Raw genomic sequence first — 17,495 nt, 5'->3', positions numbered from 1 at the left:
GTTAGACTTGAGGAGACTAGAATTCTCATGCCCTGGTCTGTCTGAAACATATCACCGTTTCAGTTTGTTCAGTGGCCGATGGGCGATTCTGTCAGTGAAAATTACTGCAGGCGTCATGTGCCTCAGCCAACAGAATTGCAGAAGAGAGTACCTGAATCGATGGATGATCTAAGCTTTGCTTTGATGAGATGAGAATATGAGATGCGATCATTAGCAGGAAGCATTGCATGGACTCCAAAAGCAAGCGCACACTCTCTTCTTCACATATGTATATATCGAACAAATTTACATACTACTAAGTACTAAATACTCTACAACAATCCCTCGATTATTCATTAGGAGCTAGCTCGATTTACCATCCTACAGGATCTGAGGAAGCGAATTTTAAACGAGGAAAGAACTTCTGGAAGCGATGGGACACAACGGATTCGACCAAAACCAAGACACTACTCGATCTTCATCTCGGAACCTTTTTTGTTTGTAAAGACCTTCATCTCGGAAGCTTTACTTTGCTTGCACCTTGCCCGTGGCTCGTTGGGTCTCAGCTGGGGGCGGCGGCCGGCGCCTGCGGCTGCTGGTCGGGGCAGTCGGTGCAGACGACGCCGGACTGGTGGCGGTGGAAGTTGGCGATGAAGATGGCGGCCTTGTTGTCCACGTCCCGCTCGCCCACGTACGGCCACCGGCCGCCGTCCTCGTCGCTCGGCCACACCCTCATCACCCTCTTCTCGCAGCCGTAGCCGCCCGCGTCCTCGCCCGCCGACGCGCCTGAGGAGGAGAAGCACCCGCCCATTGCTCGCGCCCCTTGCTTCCTCTCGCTCCTCGCCGCAGCACCCGCCTCGATCTCTTCCTGACGACCGAGCGCGCGAACCAGCCGGAGACCGGAGCTGAGCTGCTGGTGGTGGTGGTGGTGCTTGCTTTCTTGCGCTGCTTGGGCTTCCGATGCCGGGGGTGGGTTGGTGCCACCCCAATTTATAGCCAGGCGAGGGAGGGAGGGAAGGAGGGTGGCGAGCTGTGCGGGGCAGGAGGATCGCGAGGATTCCGCGCAAGTTGGCGGGCGGTTTGGACGGTGGGGATGGATCGGCCGAGGCCTTGCACGCGCCCGCGCGCGATTGGACTGTAGCTGCTGGCGCGCAGCAGCGTGGCTGCCGTTCTTTTTCTCCCCGGAGCTGAAGCGCCTAAACCTGGATTTAGAGGTGCTGTTCAAATGATGGATTCTGATGAATTTTGTTTTTGTATCAGGCTAGGCTCATTGGTCTCACCAGGTGTTTCAGCTTTTTTAACATGAGAAGCTACCACTTGAAACCTTTCCCTGAACCTCCAAGTGGGAGATTTGTTGGAGGGAGAGACGTTGGATTAGCACTCTGGTAGCTGTCTTTCCTAAGAGCAACTCTTGCTGTCTAACTCCCCAAGCTAAATTTTAGCAAACCATCAAGAAAATTGTGTTCCAAAAGACTTGCTATCCTTCCTCTCCCGCTTGCCAAACTTAGCAAGCTAATTTGGCTTGTTTGGCTTGCCAAAGTATGGGTCCCACGTGCAGTAATTGTCAAAATGGAGAGCTTGTTGTAGTACAAAATAGAGAGGCTGTTGGAGTGGATGGAGAGTGCGGATTTTAGAAAGAAAATTAACTGTTGGGATTTAAAGAGTGGGAAATGGATAATCTGTTAGAACGAGCAACTCAATATAAAGAGAAATTTTTTACTAAGAGTTAAAAATAAGTAGTCTGTTGAAGATGCTCAGCTGGTCCCGAGTCCTGACAGGCTAGTCACACGTAATTTTCACCCCCTATTACTAGTCTACTACCAATCACTTTATCTCCTTTGACCGGCCAATCGGCGACTCTGGTGCCATTCGGTAAAAATCAATCTCTTTGCGGCTGCAAGCCTGCAACTGAAACGTGATGCACGTAGGTAGGGCACTGTGAGTAAGATCTCTAACTGCGCCGAAGGGATTCTTGGGAGCTTCCAGTCGTTCTCAGGAGACAGGAGAACAAATCTAGCTGTCCAGCAATGAACTCTCGGTCTCTCGGATAAGAATTGCCATGAATAAATTACTGCCAATTATACGAGCAAAAAGCTCCAAGTTGAGCTTTCACAGCAGTGTGCATGAGGTAGAACAACATTATTGTCTGAATGTAACTTCAGATAAGGGCGGGAGGAAATGGAGGTAGGGGCTGTTCAGATAAGGACGCTTACGGGGATAAGCCAGCATCTCAGAGTCACTAATACGTTTAGTCACTTCAGGTTCAGGGCCATTTTTTCTAAGCAGACTCTGGCCAGGATGCACTGCACAGCTTCCTGTTTAAGAGAGACCCCCAGAGAGACACAAATCTTGATTTGCACGCAATTCCGTGATCTCGCATCCCTAATCGGAATTCCACAAAAACAATTCCCTAATCAGAATTCCACAGAAACAATTCAGGAAAAAAAGTAGCATTCACATTGCTCCAATAATCTACCATGTTCGGTGCCTAACAAGTAGACTTCCACAAGTTTCTTTCGCCAGATCATTGCTAGTATTCCCTTCAGCTATGCCGCGTATATGTACGCGTATCTATATCTGTATGTAGTATATAATTCAAGCTCAGTGACTAATGAGGACGAGTCAAAAAGGGAGGTTATGCCATGTAAAAGGGATTCTACCCACAATAAAGATCTCAGAAGCACAGTTCAAGCTTGTGCTGCCTACAGCTCCCACTATCCACAGCTGGGCTTGCCATGTTTAGAAGAGGGAAGCTGCAAAATGCAAGATCTCTTCACCTATGTGCCACTGCTGGCTCGTTACTTAATTTAGTCCTTGCCGTACATGTAATGCGCTCTCGCTGTAATCACAATATTGCGTCGATCCTAAGAGCGAATTTTAGGCGGAATCCTAATGATGGGCAGAGGTTCAGAGTTGTTAGGCGGGAGCTATGAACTTAGATGTAAAGATATGTTTGCGTCCTAATCTCTGATAAACTAATTGGATTCTCCATGCAGGAAAGCTGAATTGGTTTTTTTCTATGTGTTTATGTGTCCCTCAGTTTCTTTTATGTATGCTTTGTGTCCAAATGGCATTGGAAGATGTTGCCACTTGCAAGAGATGAATCTTGGGCACAGGATGGTTGATGGCTTCCAAAGGAAGATGGCAATGGCAGAGAAAAAAGAGGGGGTTAAGATATCCTCATCTTTGCAGCTGAGATTTTCATATGCCAAAGTGTTCATCCCTTTTGATCAGACTATAGTATTAATATATGGCCTACTTTCCTTTCCTGTGATCTAAACAAACAAAGAATAATAGAATCCGACAAATGGTAACTACTTAGAGAACCTAGAAAGCCAGTGATATATCTCTACTTAAAGGACATGGAATAAGAAGAAATATATTGGCTTGCTAGTGCAGCGCAGATGTGCAGTTCTGCGAGAAATACATTGTGCAAAAGATAGCGATCTGATCAATAAAATGGATTATGATCAGCTTCCTGATTTTAGTAAGCTTTAATCTACTTGAAGAGTTCCTTTGATCTGATCTGTTGCCATTGCATCAATGGTAATCGTTGCAATGCAAAAGATATCTAATATCTATGCAGAGCACATAGATTTCTATTATCATAAAATCTCAATATGCAGAATAATCATTTTTCAAGCACTATATCAACACAAGTGGTTTAATGGTTAATTTCTTTTTATCAAACCTATATTTATTGCTAGCACAGGTACGGTACATGTGATTTGATTTTGACATAGTTGAATAAATCCTCACCTTGGGCAACATTACTGCAAGAAGATCGCCTTTCATAAATAAAGCACACCCCTGAGACAAAAAGAATGTTATTCAGTGAGCCTTTTCCAGCTGGCCAATTACCTTGAGAGCTTCACTTCTACTGCTCTTGTAAAGCTTCATCTCTTTTCTGCTTTATCCCCTTCTAATCATGACAGCTTCTTTACACCAAGTTTAACCTTGGGGCAGTATAGGGCCTAAGATATTCCCGTGTGTGTAGAGTTGGAACCGTTTATAGATCTTTTCCGTTCAGCTTTCTCTAAAGGTTGCATGAATTTATTCTGCTCAAGTCCTGTTAGAGGTTTACAGCCATCGACATAGTAGTGCGGGAACCAAGAACTACGGCTGGAATTCGACGACTAATTTCTGTGAATCCATAACCACTGAAATGCAGATTCAGGCGACGTCGCCGTGGGTTTTCCGTCCAGGAGTTTCTCTGATACACTGCACGAATTGATCCGTGGTGTACCATCAACAATTAGAGGTGTAAAATGTTGTGTTCAGTCCGTCATTCTGTTGCAAATTGATGGATGAAAGGATATTATGCCCATTCACAGTTCATCTACCACTCGGAAGTTCAGTGCTGGCATCTCCTGATATTTTGCCAGCAGCTTCTCCCCAAGCAGATGCTCGCTACAAAGTTGCAGCAACATGCTACGATTTAGCCCCAGTATTTGCAGTCTGCATCTCATATGGCAAATGTACGTGCAGCATTTCAACTGATTGGCAATGGACATAACTTGGTGAAGCCAGATAAAACCAACAGCACAACTCATGTCAGAATTCCCTATTCTATTGAATAAAAATGCTTTAGAAGAATCAAGATGTATAATTACAAAGATTATCTTTTACTGTTTGTGACAGAGATCCTTCTCACATCTCAGAGCAGTTAAACAACACCGTTTCAGTAAACTGCAGAAAGGATTCGGGTGTACAAAGCTCTCTTTTGCAAATAAGCCCACATCGATACAAATGTCCCCAAATTATTTGCGTCCATGAGGAGCTTCATAATTACTTCCAGAATTACCTGCTGCTCGCCCAGACCCATAGACTGGAGGCTGTGTGGCCAACCCATAGGGAGAGGAACCCTGTGCAACAGCAAAGGCAGACGGTGCCTGTGCTAGACCATAGGATGACGGTAGCTGTGTGTGTCCATACCCAGCTGGTGCCTGTGCTTGTCCGTATGATGGTAGTGCCTGAGCTGAGCCATAGGGACGAACTGTTGCCACGCCGTAGGATGATGGGACAGATCCAGGTGCATATGATGGTGGCATCTGTACAGATCCGTAGGTGGATGCAGATTGTACCCATGCATATTGAGGCGGCGTTGCCTGATTGGATCCATAGGAACCAGCACTGCTCCCATGAGCCACAGTAGCTGCTGCCTGTGCCTTTGAAGCGTCATACCCAGCACTCTTCAAAGAGTCAAAGCCAGAGGCAACCCTTGATACATCATGGGTTCCAGATTTTGAAGAACTGAAACTGGCAACACGAGAAGCATCATATGTATTGCCTCTTGATGGATCAAATCCAGAATGAAGACCAGTTCCAGCTGGGCTTCCACTTAAAGGGTCTACCAGACCAGTAGGAGTTGTCCTTGCCTGAAATAACATCAAAATCATATTGTTATCGCTAACTGAAGATGGATCCAAGACATAGTAAGCTGAAGACAGAAGATTATGAGTGCTACAAAATGGTAGACTAATTGATTTATGGCCCCCTTTTGTACAGTAAGATAAGCATCTATTAACTTCACGCCAGAAAAAGAAAGAAAGCAACATAGGCATCAAGGGACGAACTTCAACCACCAAATATATAGCTTAGGATTTGTAGTTACTCTGCACTAGCTATCAGCAACTCCTCCTTGGGCTCATGGCTACTCAAGGTGAAAACAGGGGGACTTCCAGATTGCTGATTCAATAGTACTACAGTATATAGCACCCATACTAAAAAATCTTGACATGGAGGGTATGTGCCATCATCAAACTAACTGGAATATTTTCTTTTAGAATTCTATGCCATAGTTCTCTCAAAATTTCCAAACAAAAGAACACCAGTTACTGACAACACTGGACTGCATATTTTGAGAGCACGATCCTAGAGCATAGTTCAGAACATAAGATTCCTCAACAAGACATGCTAGTTCTATCAAACTTCCCCTCACATATATAATAGTGTACTAAAGAAATTATTCTTCCAAGTGATTGCAAATCCAACCAAATACGGACATCCAAACAACATGGCCATATCATGAAAATTTTGGTGATTCAATAGAATATGACTACTGAAAAATACCAGCTTTTTTCATATAAAGAATTGTCTAAACAGAGCAAATAACTGCACGTCAAGAAGATGAAAGAAGTGCGGTATGTATCAGTAGCCCAGTAGATTGCCTGGAAGACATGCTGATTAGGCGCTGAAGGGTGCAGTGTCCACAGCAGAAGGCACTGGAGGTGCCGAGGTGGTGCCAAAGCGGGAGATATGGCGGCAGCGGCCAGAAGGATGCCCAAAAGATGACAGGAGAGGATCTAGGATTTAGGAATGAATGACTGAACAGGGAATGGGGTGGAGTAGTAGACAAACAATGAAGTGAGGCATCGAGCTCAGACAGGACCAGGCTCATGTGTTTGCATCGTTAGAGACCAAGGGAAATCAACGAGTGGGTGGGCGGCTAGGCTGAGAATCCCTCTCCAATTTATGCCCTGAACGGCGGATGCCAACACCTTAACTTCAATTTAAGCATTCATCGTGACTTAAATCGATTAAATTTAAAGGTAGCAACCAATTATGAAAGAATCCTTTCAACAAAAGGTTTCAACTGCCATTAATGAACAGACATTTTTATATTGAGGAAAATCTATGTAAAAGCTGCCTCATGGTGGCATACTCTTACAATCGAAACCATAGAACATACTGAAGACCAAACAAAAAAAATTATTCACTGGATAAATTGACAATCAGCATCCCTAGTCAACTTTTAAGCTACCCTCTGGAAGTAAGAACCAAAGATGTTCACCTGTGCTCTTCCATAACCATCATAAGCAATTTGTCCAACAGAAAGATGGCTAGATGTACCATCATCCTTTTGACTAGTAATGGGATTGTAGAAAATGCCTACAGATATGTTGTTTCATGGTTAAATACACCCAATTGAAAGCCTCCATGTAGTAGTAAAGGAAATAACTGATAAACGACAAACTACATACCACTTTTGTCAATATTAGCTGCATTCCTCAACTCCGCACGAAGTTTTTCCAGCTCTGTAACCATGGAGTCGTAATTCCTTTTCATTGCCTGCAATGATTCGGAGTGATCCACCCTGAGTTTCCTTTCATACTCATATGTAGACCTGAAATACAATTAGTGCATGCAAAGATATGGTCAATCACGCACTGAAATTGAGAAACAGACATAATAAGAATAATAAACACAGTACCCGCCACGGACCTTAGGTGCTCATATTCTTGTCTAGCAGCATCCCGTTCAGCAACAAGCGCTGGAAGCTGCTGCGCCTCGCCGAGGTTTCTCTGCAGGTCCTTGCTCAGCTTCTGAACGTCCGCCACCATGTTCTGCCTCACCGCCACAAGGTTCTGCGCCTCCGCGTGCGCCTGCTGCAGCTCCACCTTCACGGACTCGCAGGCCTTCAGCTCGGCCTCCATCTTCCCAACCTTGTCAAGGAGCCCCCTCATATCCTGCTCCTCGGCGGCCTTCGCGGCCTCCCCCTGCGCCTGCAGCCTCTGCAGCTCCTGCTGCGCCGCCGCCAGCTCCTTCCTCAGCGACCCGTGGCTCACCGCGAGCCGGTCGTTCTCCACCGCCAGCTTCTGCATCTCCCCCCGCTGCGCCGCGAGCTTCTGCTCCAGGACCTCCGGCGGCGGCAGCATGTCGTAGGGGAACGGCCCGGGCCCGAGCCCGTGCCCGTGCCCGTGCCCCGGCGGCGGCAGGTGCATCCCCGGCCCGTACGGGTCACGGACCTCCCGGTGCATCATCCCGTGCGCCGCGGGAACTGGACCCTGCCCGGGGCCGGGGAGCGCCCGGTGGTGGTAAGCGGGCATGCCGGCGGCAGGCTTAACGCGGGGCATAGGGTTCGGCTAAATCCCCCAAATCGTCTGGAAAATAAATTCCGCGCAAACACCTAAATTCCGCGCAAACACCTAGGGCGCCGCCGATTCTCCTACGGCGTCAACTGGGGTTGAACTTGCGCGATGGGGAGGACGAACCTAATCGAATTGTTAGTTTAGTAGGGCACAAATCCGCAATATGGCTGAATGCAGAGTGAGATTTGGATTTGATTGAGAACGAAACGAACTAGAGGGAATCAGAGTTACTTACGAGCAAAAGGAGGAAGGGTACGCGAGAAGGAATGGAGCAGGTCCGGATGGATGCCCGCCCCGCGGCGGTCCAGTACCCGCACAAGCAGGGAGGAGGATGAGGCGGGCAGATTCCGGCGAGAGGGGAGTGGCTTTGCTGTGCCCCGTCGCCGGCGGTGAGGCACAGGCGCACAGCTAATAGATCAAGACTATCAAAGAGGACTAGCGGTGAGAGAGGACGAATAGTCAAGCGAAAACGGGAATTATTTGATCTTTGAGCCCATTTCTTCTTCCTTCCGTTTCAAAACGTAGGTCGCATCTACAAAATATAAAACGACCTATATTTTGGATATATACTTTGATAGTAGAATATGGCTCATTAATTTAGATCTTATACTAGTAGAAATATTCGTGCGTTGCTACGGGTACTTAGTTACTCTCACGTTATTATTCGTTTGTTCCTAATGTGGATCCACACATGGAAATAAAAAAATTCAACATTTAACCTCCGCTCTATCTATTCATTCAATTTCCCCATACTTATCGTCATCCAGCCAGTCGCTGCCTCTTCGTCCATCGATGCCACCCGCATCTTGCCCATCCTCACCGTCGCCCACGCGGTGCGCATCTTGCCATCCTCGCCGTCGTCCAGGCAAGCGCTCGTCCTCCCCGTGCCTAGCCTCATTCCTACTTCGAGCGCTAGGCCACAGCGCCTCTAGCCACTATGAGCAGGAGTGCGTTCTCCTCTTCTTCTCGTTTACATCCACCTCCATTTTATAATACACTCTCCCAATTGCTAGATATGGAGGCTTTAGTTCCGGATCTGAAGGGGATGGACGTCATTGAGAGGGGGTGTGAGGTCCTAGCCTCCGCCCCTGTTTGCGTTGCCTGTCGACTGCCGCAACGCCCCCCCCCCCTTCCCAAGTGCCATGCCCTCACTGGCACATGGCTCTACTTGGTTGACTGTAAGGAGGCACTCGGCTCCTTGTTTCCTTTCTCCTTCCTCCTCTCTCCTTCCGCTAGGGCGAGCGGCAGTAGTGCGTGGTGAGCGCGGGGAGGGTTGGCCACGCGAGCGACAATGCATATCTTATTCACAACAATAAACACAAGTTCAACATAGGCAAATAGCAAAGAATAGAGGTTCTAGTACATAACAAGTAGAGTGATTTTGAAGCTGAATTCCTTATCACAGCAGTAGCATCGTCAGAGCTACTATATATTCAGATGATGTCTAAGCACATGAACTGAGCAAAGGCCAACATGACCCTTCACTCCTTTAGGCAGTGGATGTTCTCCATGTCTGCAACCTCATTAGAATGCTCTTTTCGACAGGAACTGAGCAAAGCGAAGGGAAAGGGGAAAGAGCTAACCGGCCGGTAAACAAGTTGTAGGTGAACAACTTACTAGAGTTCGCTGGAGCCGACGGAGAGCTGCAGAGCTTCTTGTCTTGTGGGTCAGAGATGCAGGATTGCAGGTCATCGCGGCCGGCAGCTTTGCAGGTGTGGTGTGGCCGTGCGTGGCGAACTGGTGTTCTACTAGAGGTCCGTCGCCGGCGCCGGCGCTCCTGTAGGCATTGTGCGGGCGGTGACGCACGAGCGGGGAGTCGGCGGCGGCACGATGTGTGGAGAGGGTCGGGGACCTTTTTGCAAAATCGTCAAGATATATTACAAGGGTTGCGGGTTGATTACGAAAAAATTGAGGGACTTTTTTTAAAACAACCACAACGATCGGAAGAAGCAACCGCACTTTAATAATATTAGGTAGAGATACAACGAGAATGAGAACAAGTTTATACGCAATACATCATGAACAAACCATATCTAATGTACGAGTACACAATGAGTCTATTGGTTTACACATCCTTTACACTAAAGTTAATCATTTTTATATAGTCATGTTCATCTACAAACCTGCTTTTTTGAAAACCAAACATGTAGTAAACTTGATTGGTTAGAAGTTAGAACTCACAAATGTGATGGGTTTCACAATTTTTCTAACCTGGTTCCACATTTTTATGCGGATGCAGTTTCAGCGTGCTAAAAAAATGGACATAGGCTGTTCCCATTGAATTGTCAACATAGTAGCGGTCGAATTGTTATCAGCAGGGCTTCTCCGAAGACTTATTCTTGCAATTTTAGGTGAAGCTCTATGAAACACAAACTTAAGAAATGGCTCCATGAGAGAAACTTCAGATGAGAAAAGTCATTTTTCTACTGCATAGGTGAAGCCAGATAGAATGGCTTTGTTTGGAACAGTTTAAATCCTGCTTAGGGCCAAAATAAGCTGAAATTAGTAGCCAAACGGCACGTTTTTTTCAACTTTTTCTGGCCGCGTTTCTCCCTACCGCTCCCATTTGTACTAAAACGTAGAAGCTGAATCAAACCCGCTTCTCAGGTAAGCTTTTTTTTCAGTTTTTGCAGTTTATTTGAGAAGTGTTTTTTTTCACCTGTATCAAACAGGGCCAATGACTCCTCTGGCTTCTCTAGCTCTTAGGGTGAAGCCCTACAAAACACTTCAAAAATCAAAGGCCTTGTTTAGTTGTTCGATTTTGGACAGTCAAAATCACTGCGCCAGCACTGTAGCGTTTCGTTTGTATTTGTAAATTATTGTCCAAATATTGACTAATTAGGCTCAAAAGATTCGTCTCGCAAAGTACAACCAAACTGTACAATTAGTTTTTGATTTCGTCTACATTCAGTACTCCATGCATGTACCGTAAGTTTAATGTGATGGGGAATTTTCTTTTTGCATAGTACCAAAGTTGAAATTTTAGGGTAACTAAACAAGGCCAAAGCTTGCATGCATGTCGAACTCGGCTGCCTCTGCCCACGCCTAGCTAGGTAAGATAGTATATCCTACGTATAGCTATCAATTCTATCGTATAGCTATCAATCTGTGCAATGACAAAGTTTGAACAAACTGGAGGGGTGTGCTTGCTTTCGTGGGTGCATAGAATTGATTTATGGGGTGCAAATATGGTGAAAATTTGGATGTAATAACTGGTTTTCATTTTCGTGGGGATGCATCAATACCTCTAATCATTATATAACTTCACCCAACACTAGTGTGACTGTGGGGATTTTTTATTTGTCGCCAGATTCAATGGTTACATGGGAAGCAGTGAACCAAATTTTAATCGGTTTTGATGAATTTTAGAGCTCAGACCAGCACCGGAGGTGCTCTAATAATATTCCTTAGCGCAGTTTATTTGTAATAATTCACGTGTTATAAATATCCTTTTAGGAAACTGTCAATATTTTTTCTATTTAGATATCATTATGACTTAAAAAAGATCAACATTTTGGATGACATTCTAACTGAAAGTTCACATTGTTAAATTATACAAATTGTAACATTAAGTATTTTTGGCGAAATCCTTTGCAGCACGCGTCTTTGGTTTCAGCCGATGCCCACTTCAGCGGTAGGGACTCGATTGTAATTTTGTATTCCACTTTTGGCCTATAGAAGGGTACAGTTGTAATTTCATATTGTACAGGGACCTGATAAGTTTCCCTGCCCAGCTCCGTCGTCCTCCGTGTGTGCAGTACAGTGCTGCAGTGTGCACGAGCCCAACCCGCAGCCAGCCACTGTCCCCTGCGCCGCGCCAACTCCAAACCCTAGCGGCGGGCCGCGGGGCCCCGTCGGCGGGGACCTTCCGCCGCTTCAGGCGGCTGAGATCTCCGTCGGCGCCATCCATTCCATCCGCCCCCTCGTCGGTTTCTCTCATCGCCTCGTCTCGGCCTGTTTCCCCTCCCGCCGACTCCGCACCGCGAGTCCGCGAGCCAGGCAACCAGCAACCAATCCGACTAGGATTTGGGCAGCAGGGCGATTGGCGGCGCGCGACAAAGGGACGCACGGCGGCTGGCCGGAGCTGGCGGCGGCGACGCCGACTCGGCAAGGAAGGGGGGTGCGGGCGCGAGCCGCGAGGCGGCGAGGGAGGGAGGCGCGGGGTTAGATGCGGCGAGCCGTTTGGTGTTCGCCGTCCAACGCCAACCAGCGCTAGCGCTCGAGGCCTGAAGCAGCAGACTCCCGCGCGGCGGCGCTTGGCCCCTCAAGGCCATCCGAAGTCACCAGGGACAGGGATACAGCAGCTCCTACAGCAGCCCAGGTAGCCGGCTAAGTGATTTTGATGCCATTGTTGATTTGGTTGAACCGTCGTTTGCCGCTTCCTGCCTCCTCTCTCCCCTTTAATTATTATTGTTGTTTATCGTCTATTCACATAGCTATGCTATTGGACAGATCACGGATGAAGATTGGAGAGAATCTTTGGCATGCAAAGCGATTTCTGCATATGCCACTGCTTGCGTAGGTCAGTTGCTGTCTCTTTTCATTGAATCTTAATCGTAACGACCTTAGCTTGTCACTGGTGATGTCCTATGCGGAATCATGATTTCTCTAGGTGGATTTTCTACTTGCCTTGTTAGTTGGTAGCCGGCATCAAAGTTTATGATTAGCTTGTTAGTTAGGAGAGACAGAAACTTCAACTTCAGCAGGTCCAAAATTTCCTTTGATACGTTTTGTAAATTGTTCTTGTCGGCTAGCTATGCTACGGCCTCAGACGATTTGGTTTTAGATTTTTTTCAATTAGTGACTGTGAGACTTAATATGATTTTAGTAGAACACTAGATGCAGATTTTAATAGAACAGTTGATGCAGATTTTAGTGGAACAATGCAGTACTGAAGGTTATCAGGTACTTGTGAGCAGAAAAGCGTGCCCCAGCCGTTGAAGTTTTAACTGTTTTTATGCTTTCCTGTGTGTTTACAATGCGAATGGTTGATGCTGCGGAGTTGTCTAAATTTCTGCAAATTAGTCTTTTGTTTGGAAAAAATATTTGTACTTGAACAATGTTTACTAAGGCAAGGTAGCAGATTCAGGTACTTAGGTTGAGGTTGCATTGCTGTTACTTAGCGGGTATTGACCTGGGCCATTTGCATCGGATGTCTTTCAAACACCCACTTGATGTACTACACAAATATTTCCTAAAAGATGCTATTAATGGCCTTAAACAACAAACTGCAGCCCAATTAGCCCACAGTCCTACACGGGCACACCTCCACCCGGTGGTTGATGGCTACCTCTTGCTCTACCAAGTCTAGATCATGGTTGGTTTTGCCTTTCAGTGCTTCATGATCTCTTCCCCCACAGTCCCCAAATTTACTAAACTCTAGCGGCCTACCCTAGGCAGCAGGCACTGGGAGGAAGGAAGGAAGGGGGGCAGGGGCACCCGAGCCATCCATGCGTCCATGTATGGAGATTATTGAAAGATTACAGTTCATGCCTAATTAAGGGGGTTTATCTGCGATGGACTCACCAAACATACATAAGCTACATTTTCAGAGGGTGTTTACCTTTGTGTAGTTAGTAATTTGATGTGTCCTACACCTAAAGCATCCATTCATTAACTTCACATTAAATTGACCTTCTGAACTGATCTGAACAGAAAGTATTCCAGTTAATTAGGATGGGTGGTCTCAAGATTATTTTCTTCTTTGGGTCAAATTTTTAAATATCAAATATGGAAAACTCAGTCAAATCAAATACTCTGTTCTCTATGCTGTTCTTTTTGAACCTCTACATGGTCCTTACAGCTATTTGCTATAATTATGATTTTTAGTTGAGTTTTCTGTATATTAGATGGTGTATAGCTCCAATGAGCTGTCAGTAATCCATGAAATACCATGTAAATGCACTTCTTCTGTTCCCTGTCCCCTGTGTATAATGGCAGTTTGCTGTTTCTATCTTTGAACAGTTTCTGGTGTTTTAGGAACATATTTTTCACTGAGAAATATTGCAGTAACTATTTCCCTTGAGCTTGAGGCTTTCCTTGAATTACTTGCTGAAATTGATCGGTAATTTCTTTTCCTGTGTAGACTAACTTATTAAGCATAGATTCTTAAAATCCTGCAGATCATCTTAAGGGGACCTTTGTGTTGGTTATATCTTAGAAGGAGTCATGGGAAGAGGACAAATCGTTGCTGTTCTTCAAGTAGGTGGAGAATTTTCAACGGATGATGATGGGCATATGTCCTATTATGGTGGAGAGGCACACGCAATGCATGTAAAGAGTGATTGGACTTTTAAAATGTTCAAACATGAGATATCTTCAACACTCAATAATCTCAAACTTGATTCCTATGTGTTCAAGTATTTCCTTCCAAGAAATGACAAAACCTTGATTTCAATCTCAAATGACAAAGACCTGAGGCGGATGGTTGACTTTCACGCGGAGTCAGAAACAACATACATTTATGTCATGAAGAAGGCTGACAACAGGTATAATTCTGATTGGAAGTGTGTCAATTTGTAGTGGATTTCCAAAATTGATGTTATATATTTTTGCAGGTTGAAGAGCTCGATATCAGACTCTGGCACTCCTGCAGATTCTGCTATCATAGCTACTACTCCAGATGGATCCAAGCGGCAAAAGATTTGTGCAAGTTGGGAGAATGCGATAACAGGAGTTGGTCAAGTGTTTGAAGGTCCAAAGGAATTCCGTGATGCATTACACAAGTATGCCATTGCACATAGGTTCCATTACAGATTTGTTAAGAATGACTCTTCGCGTGTAACCGCAGAATGTACTGACGAAGGATGTACGTGGCGTATACATGCATCAAAATCTCATGCAAAGGAGTTCGCGATCAAGAAAGTCTTTGGGACTCATACTTGTGAATCAGAGACCATCAAAAGTCATCGTTTGGCGTCTCAAAAATGGGTTGCTAGTGTTATTAAGGAAAAAATACGTGATAGTCCAAACTACAGGCCAAGAGATATTGCCAATGATCTCCAACGTGAATACGGATTGTGTCTGAACTACTCCCAAGCTTGGCGTGGCAAAGCAATAGCCCGAAAAGAACTTTACAGCTCACATGAAGAGGCATGCAATCAGCTTCCTTGGTTTTGTCAAAGGATCGTCGAGACTAACCCTGGAAGTGTGGCTACATTAGAGGCCTTGGAAGATTCGAAGTTCCGTTTCTTTGTTGCATTCCATGCCTCCCTTCATGGTTTTGAGCATGGTTGCAGGCCCCTTCTCTTCCTTGATGTGATATCTGTGAGGTCAAATAAGCACTGGAAGCTATTAGCTGCTACTTCAGTTGATAGTGAAGGTGATATCTTCCCTGTTGCACTGTCTGTAGTGGATGATGAGAGTCAAGAAAATTGGCATTGGTTTCTTGAGCAGCTAAAAGCTTCATTACCTGCACTAGGAGCAATAACTTTCATATCGAATGGTAAGAATGGTTTATGGGACAAGGTTTCTCTCTTATTTCCAGATAGTTGTCATGGATATGATGTCAATTGTTTTGTTGAAGAATACAAGAAACAGTTGGATGACAGTTGGAGTGAAGAAGTAAAAGATACAATGGTTGAGCATCTTAAGAAAGCTATTTATTCTTGCAAAGTTGATGAATTCAATCAGTACGTTGAACTCATCAAAGCTGAATCTGACAAACTTGCTGAATGGCTTTTAGAAACTAAACCTGAACGGTGGTCAGATGCCTTTTTCAAGGGGTCACGACTTGGTCAGTACACGTGCAATGTTTCTGAGACCATTGCTGAGTGGATCCCCAGCAGATATGAGCTCTCAGTAGTGCAGTTGGTTGACACAATCAGATGCAACCTAATGGAGATGATGTATGCACGAAGGGAATCTTCCAATGCCTGTACAGAACTTCTAACACCATCAGCCAATCAGAAACTTCAGGAACAGATGAACAAAGCTCTCACACTCAATGTTGTCTGCTCGACTGGAAGTGATGGAAACAGTCATGTGTTTGAGGTGTGTGATGACTCGGTCCATGTTGTTAACATTAATACACGGGAGTGCACTTGCAGAAAATGGAATGTGTCCGGGATTCCTTGCTCGCATGCAATTGCAGTTTTTGACCGTACTGAACAGTGTCCACTTGATTACTGCGACAAATATTTCACAACGGAATACTACCGCTGGACTTATGCAATGTCCATAAATCCAATACCTGATGTTCTTGTACCTACTGTAGCAGGTGACCCATCGCATGGCACAATATTACATTTGAGCCCAATTCTAACCCGGAGGCAAGTTGGCCGACCAAAGGAAAAGCCTGCTGATCCACGCATTGCAATCAAAAGGGCGGTGCGCTGCAGCAGGTGCAAGGGCTATGGGCACAACAAAGCAACTTGTAAAGTCCCCATCACTGCATAAGTTGCCCTTGCTATCAGTTCTCAAATGTAAATTATGTGGTAGTCACTTTCTCTGTCCTTATGAAGTATGAACTCCAGTTGAACCTTCATGTGAAATGACATCGTTTATCAGTTAGCTTGTTAGCATTGTCTTGTTTGTTGATTATATGCTGCGAAGCAGTGTTTTTATTGCTGCCGTGCTTGAGCTTGGGCTAGCATTATTCATAACCAAAACTCCAATATTTCCATATGGGCAATTAAGCAGTTGATTGTTATCCAATTAACTTTACCCCCCCTCCTAGGCCTCACTGCCAGTGCCAGGGTAGTTGCTTTGGCACCCAGAGGCCGGATCCTGCTTTCGTTGCTGATGTTGCTGTTGTTGCTTGGAAAGTGAAATCAGAACACATATAAGCTTTGCTGAACAATTTCTAGTCTATGGTATGTTGAAATTCCTATGTGAAATATTATCGTTGTTAAGCTTTAATTTGACACATGCTATTCTGCTCGTGTAAACTGGACTTGTTATTCTCAAAATGTTTTTTCCCTGAACGTAATTGCAGTATTATTGTTCTGGTATGATTTGGCATTATACAGGATGGCATTCAATCGTATTTGTTTCTGCTGTGTGTTCATTGTATCACACATACACAGTATTCATTCGTCTCCATTAAGTATCAGATTATGATGCTCTACTGCTTGCGCGGCCTGATAAAATGACAATGCACACTAACTGAACCTGCTGCATCGAACTGAACTATCTATTCCTCTTTGGTCACAGGCTCTTTTCATCAGGAAACCCCACAAACAGACGTGTCTTTGGTCGCAGGCTTTCTCTCAGCAAACTACAAAGAGACTTGTGTTTCTGGTTTCTAAATGGAGACGTTGCAGTGTGCTATTTTACATACTCCCTACATTAAGCCGTTAGCTGTACCGCCCGTACGTTGAGTAAAATGCAATCTTGATGAAGTTGTATATCTAGTGGTTGATCTCCCTTATCAGAGTAAATTTGAGGAAAATTAAAAGAAAACACCGATGGAGCTCACCTATGCATGGATGCTGACGATGGAGCACACGCCTTCGTTGAGGGTTAGGGTTTGGGAGCTTGGGGGTTTGGATTTGGTGCTTCTGGGTTCCAGAGGCTATCAGCCTTAGAGGAGTTGCTGGGGAGGTTGCTGAACGAGATGGCAGTAAGGCAAGGCAGTGGAGGTGCTACTGGCGGAGGGATGAGACGATTGGGTAGGGATGGAGGTGGGGGCGTTGAGCTCTGACG

The 17,495-nt window shown here is 45.4% G+C and overlaps 3 protein-coding genes across 5 annotated transcripts; 1 reads left to right on the top strand and 2 right to left on the bottom strand.

Moving 5' to 3' along the window:
* Nucleotides 1–228: 228 nt before the first annotated feature.
* Nucleotides 229–932, bottom strand: LOC101761125. Its single transcript, XM_004951553.2, has one exon. It carries the CDS (start codon nt 788–790, stop codon nt 542–544), a length of 249 nt encoding a protein of 82 aa, XP_004951610.1. The 5' UTR covers nt 791–932; the 3' UTR covers nt 229–541.
* A 3,596-nt stretch (nt 933–4,528) lies between these two features.
* On the bottom strand, nt 4,529–8,312 carry LOC101760724 (protein FLX-like 2). The gene is given in 6 exon segments (XM_004951552.4): nt 4,529–4,853; nt 4,856–5,357; nt 6,773–6,870; nt 6,963–7,105; nt 7,204–7,973; nt 8,086–8,312. Coding segments are annotated over 5 exon segments (1,449 nt in total). The 5' UTR covers nt 7,836–7,973; nt 8,086–8,312; the 3' UTR covers nt 4,529–4,779.
* A 3,289-nt stretch (nt 8,313–11,601) lies between these two features.
* On the top strand, nt 11,602–16,473 carry LOC101760320. Of its 3 annotated transcripts, XM_022826829.1 has the most exons (5): nt 11,602–12,171; nt 12,303–12,372; nt 13,973–14,338; nt 14,408–14,544; nt 14,641–16,473. In XM_022826829.1, the coding sequence occupies exons 3-5, from the start codon at nt 14,019–14,021 to the stop codon at nt 16,245–16,247; spliced, it is 2,064 nt and encodes a 687-aa protein (XP_022682564.1). In that variant the 5' UTR covers nt 11,602–12,171; nt 12,303–12,372; nt 13,973–14,018; the 3' UTR covers nt 16,248–16,473. The 3 variants fall into 3 exon arrangements, with proteins under 3 accessions (XP_022682564.1, XP_022682556.1, XP_022682558.1); XM_022826821.1 differs by having other exon boundaries at nt 14,408–16,473; XM_022826823.1 differs by having other exon boundaries at nt 13,955–14,338; nt 14,408–16,473.
* The last annotated feature ends 1,022 nt before the right edge of the window (nt 16,474–17,495 follow it).

This window comes from Setaria italica, chromosome I (genome assembly GCF_000263155.2).
Source record: "Setaria italica strain Yugu1 chromosome I, Setaria_italica_v2.0, whole genome shotgun sequence".
Classification (NCBI taxonomy): Eukaryota; Viridiplantae; Streptophyta; class Magnoliopsida; order Poales; family Poaceae; genus Setaria; species Setaria italica.
Note: the sequence above shows the minus strand (reverse complement) of the source record. Positions and strands in the feature narration are given on the sequence as shown.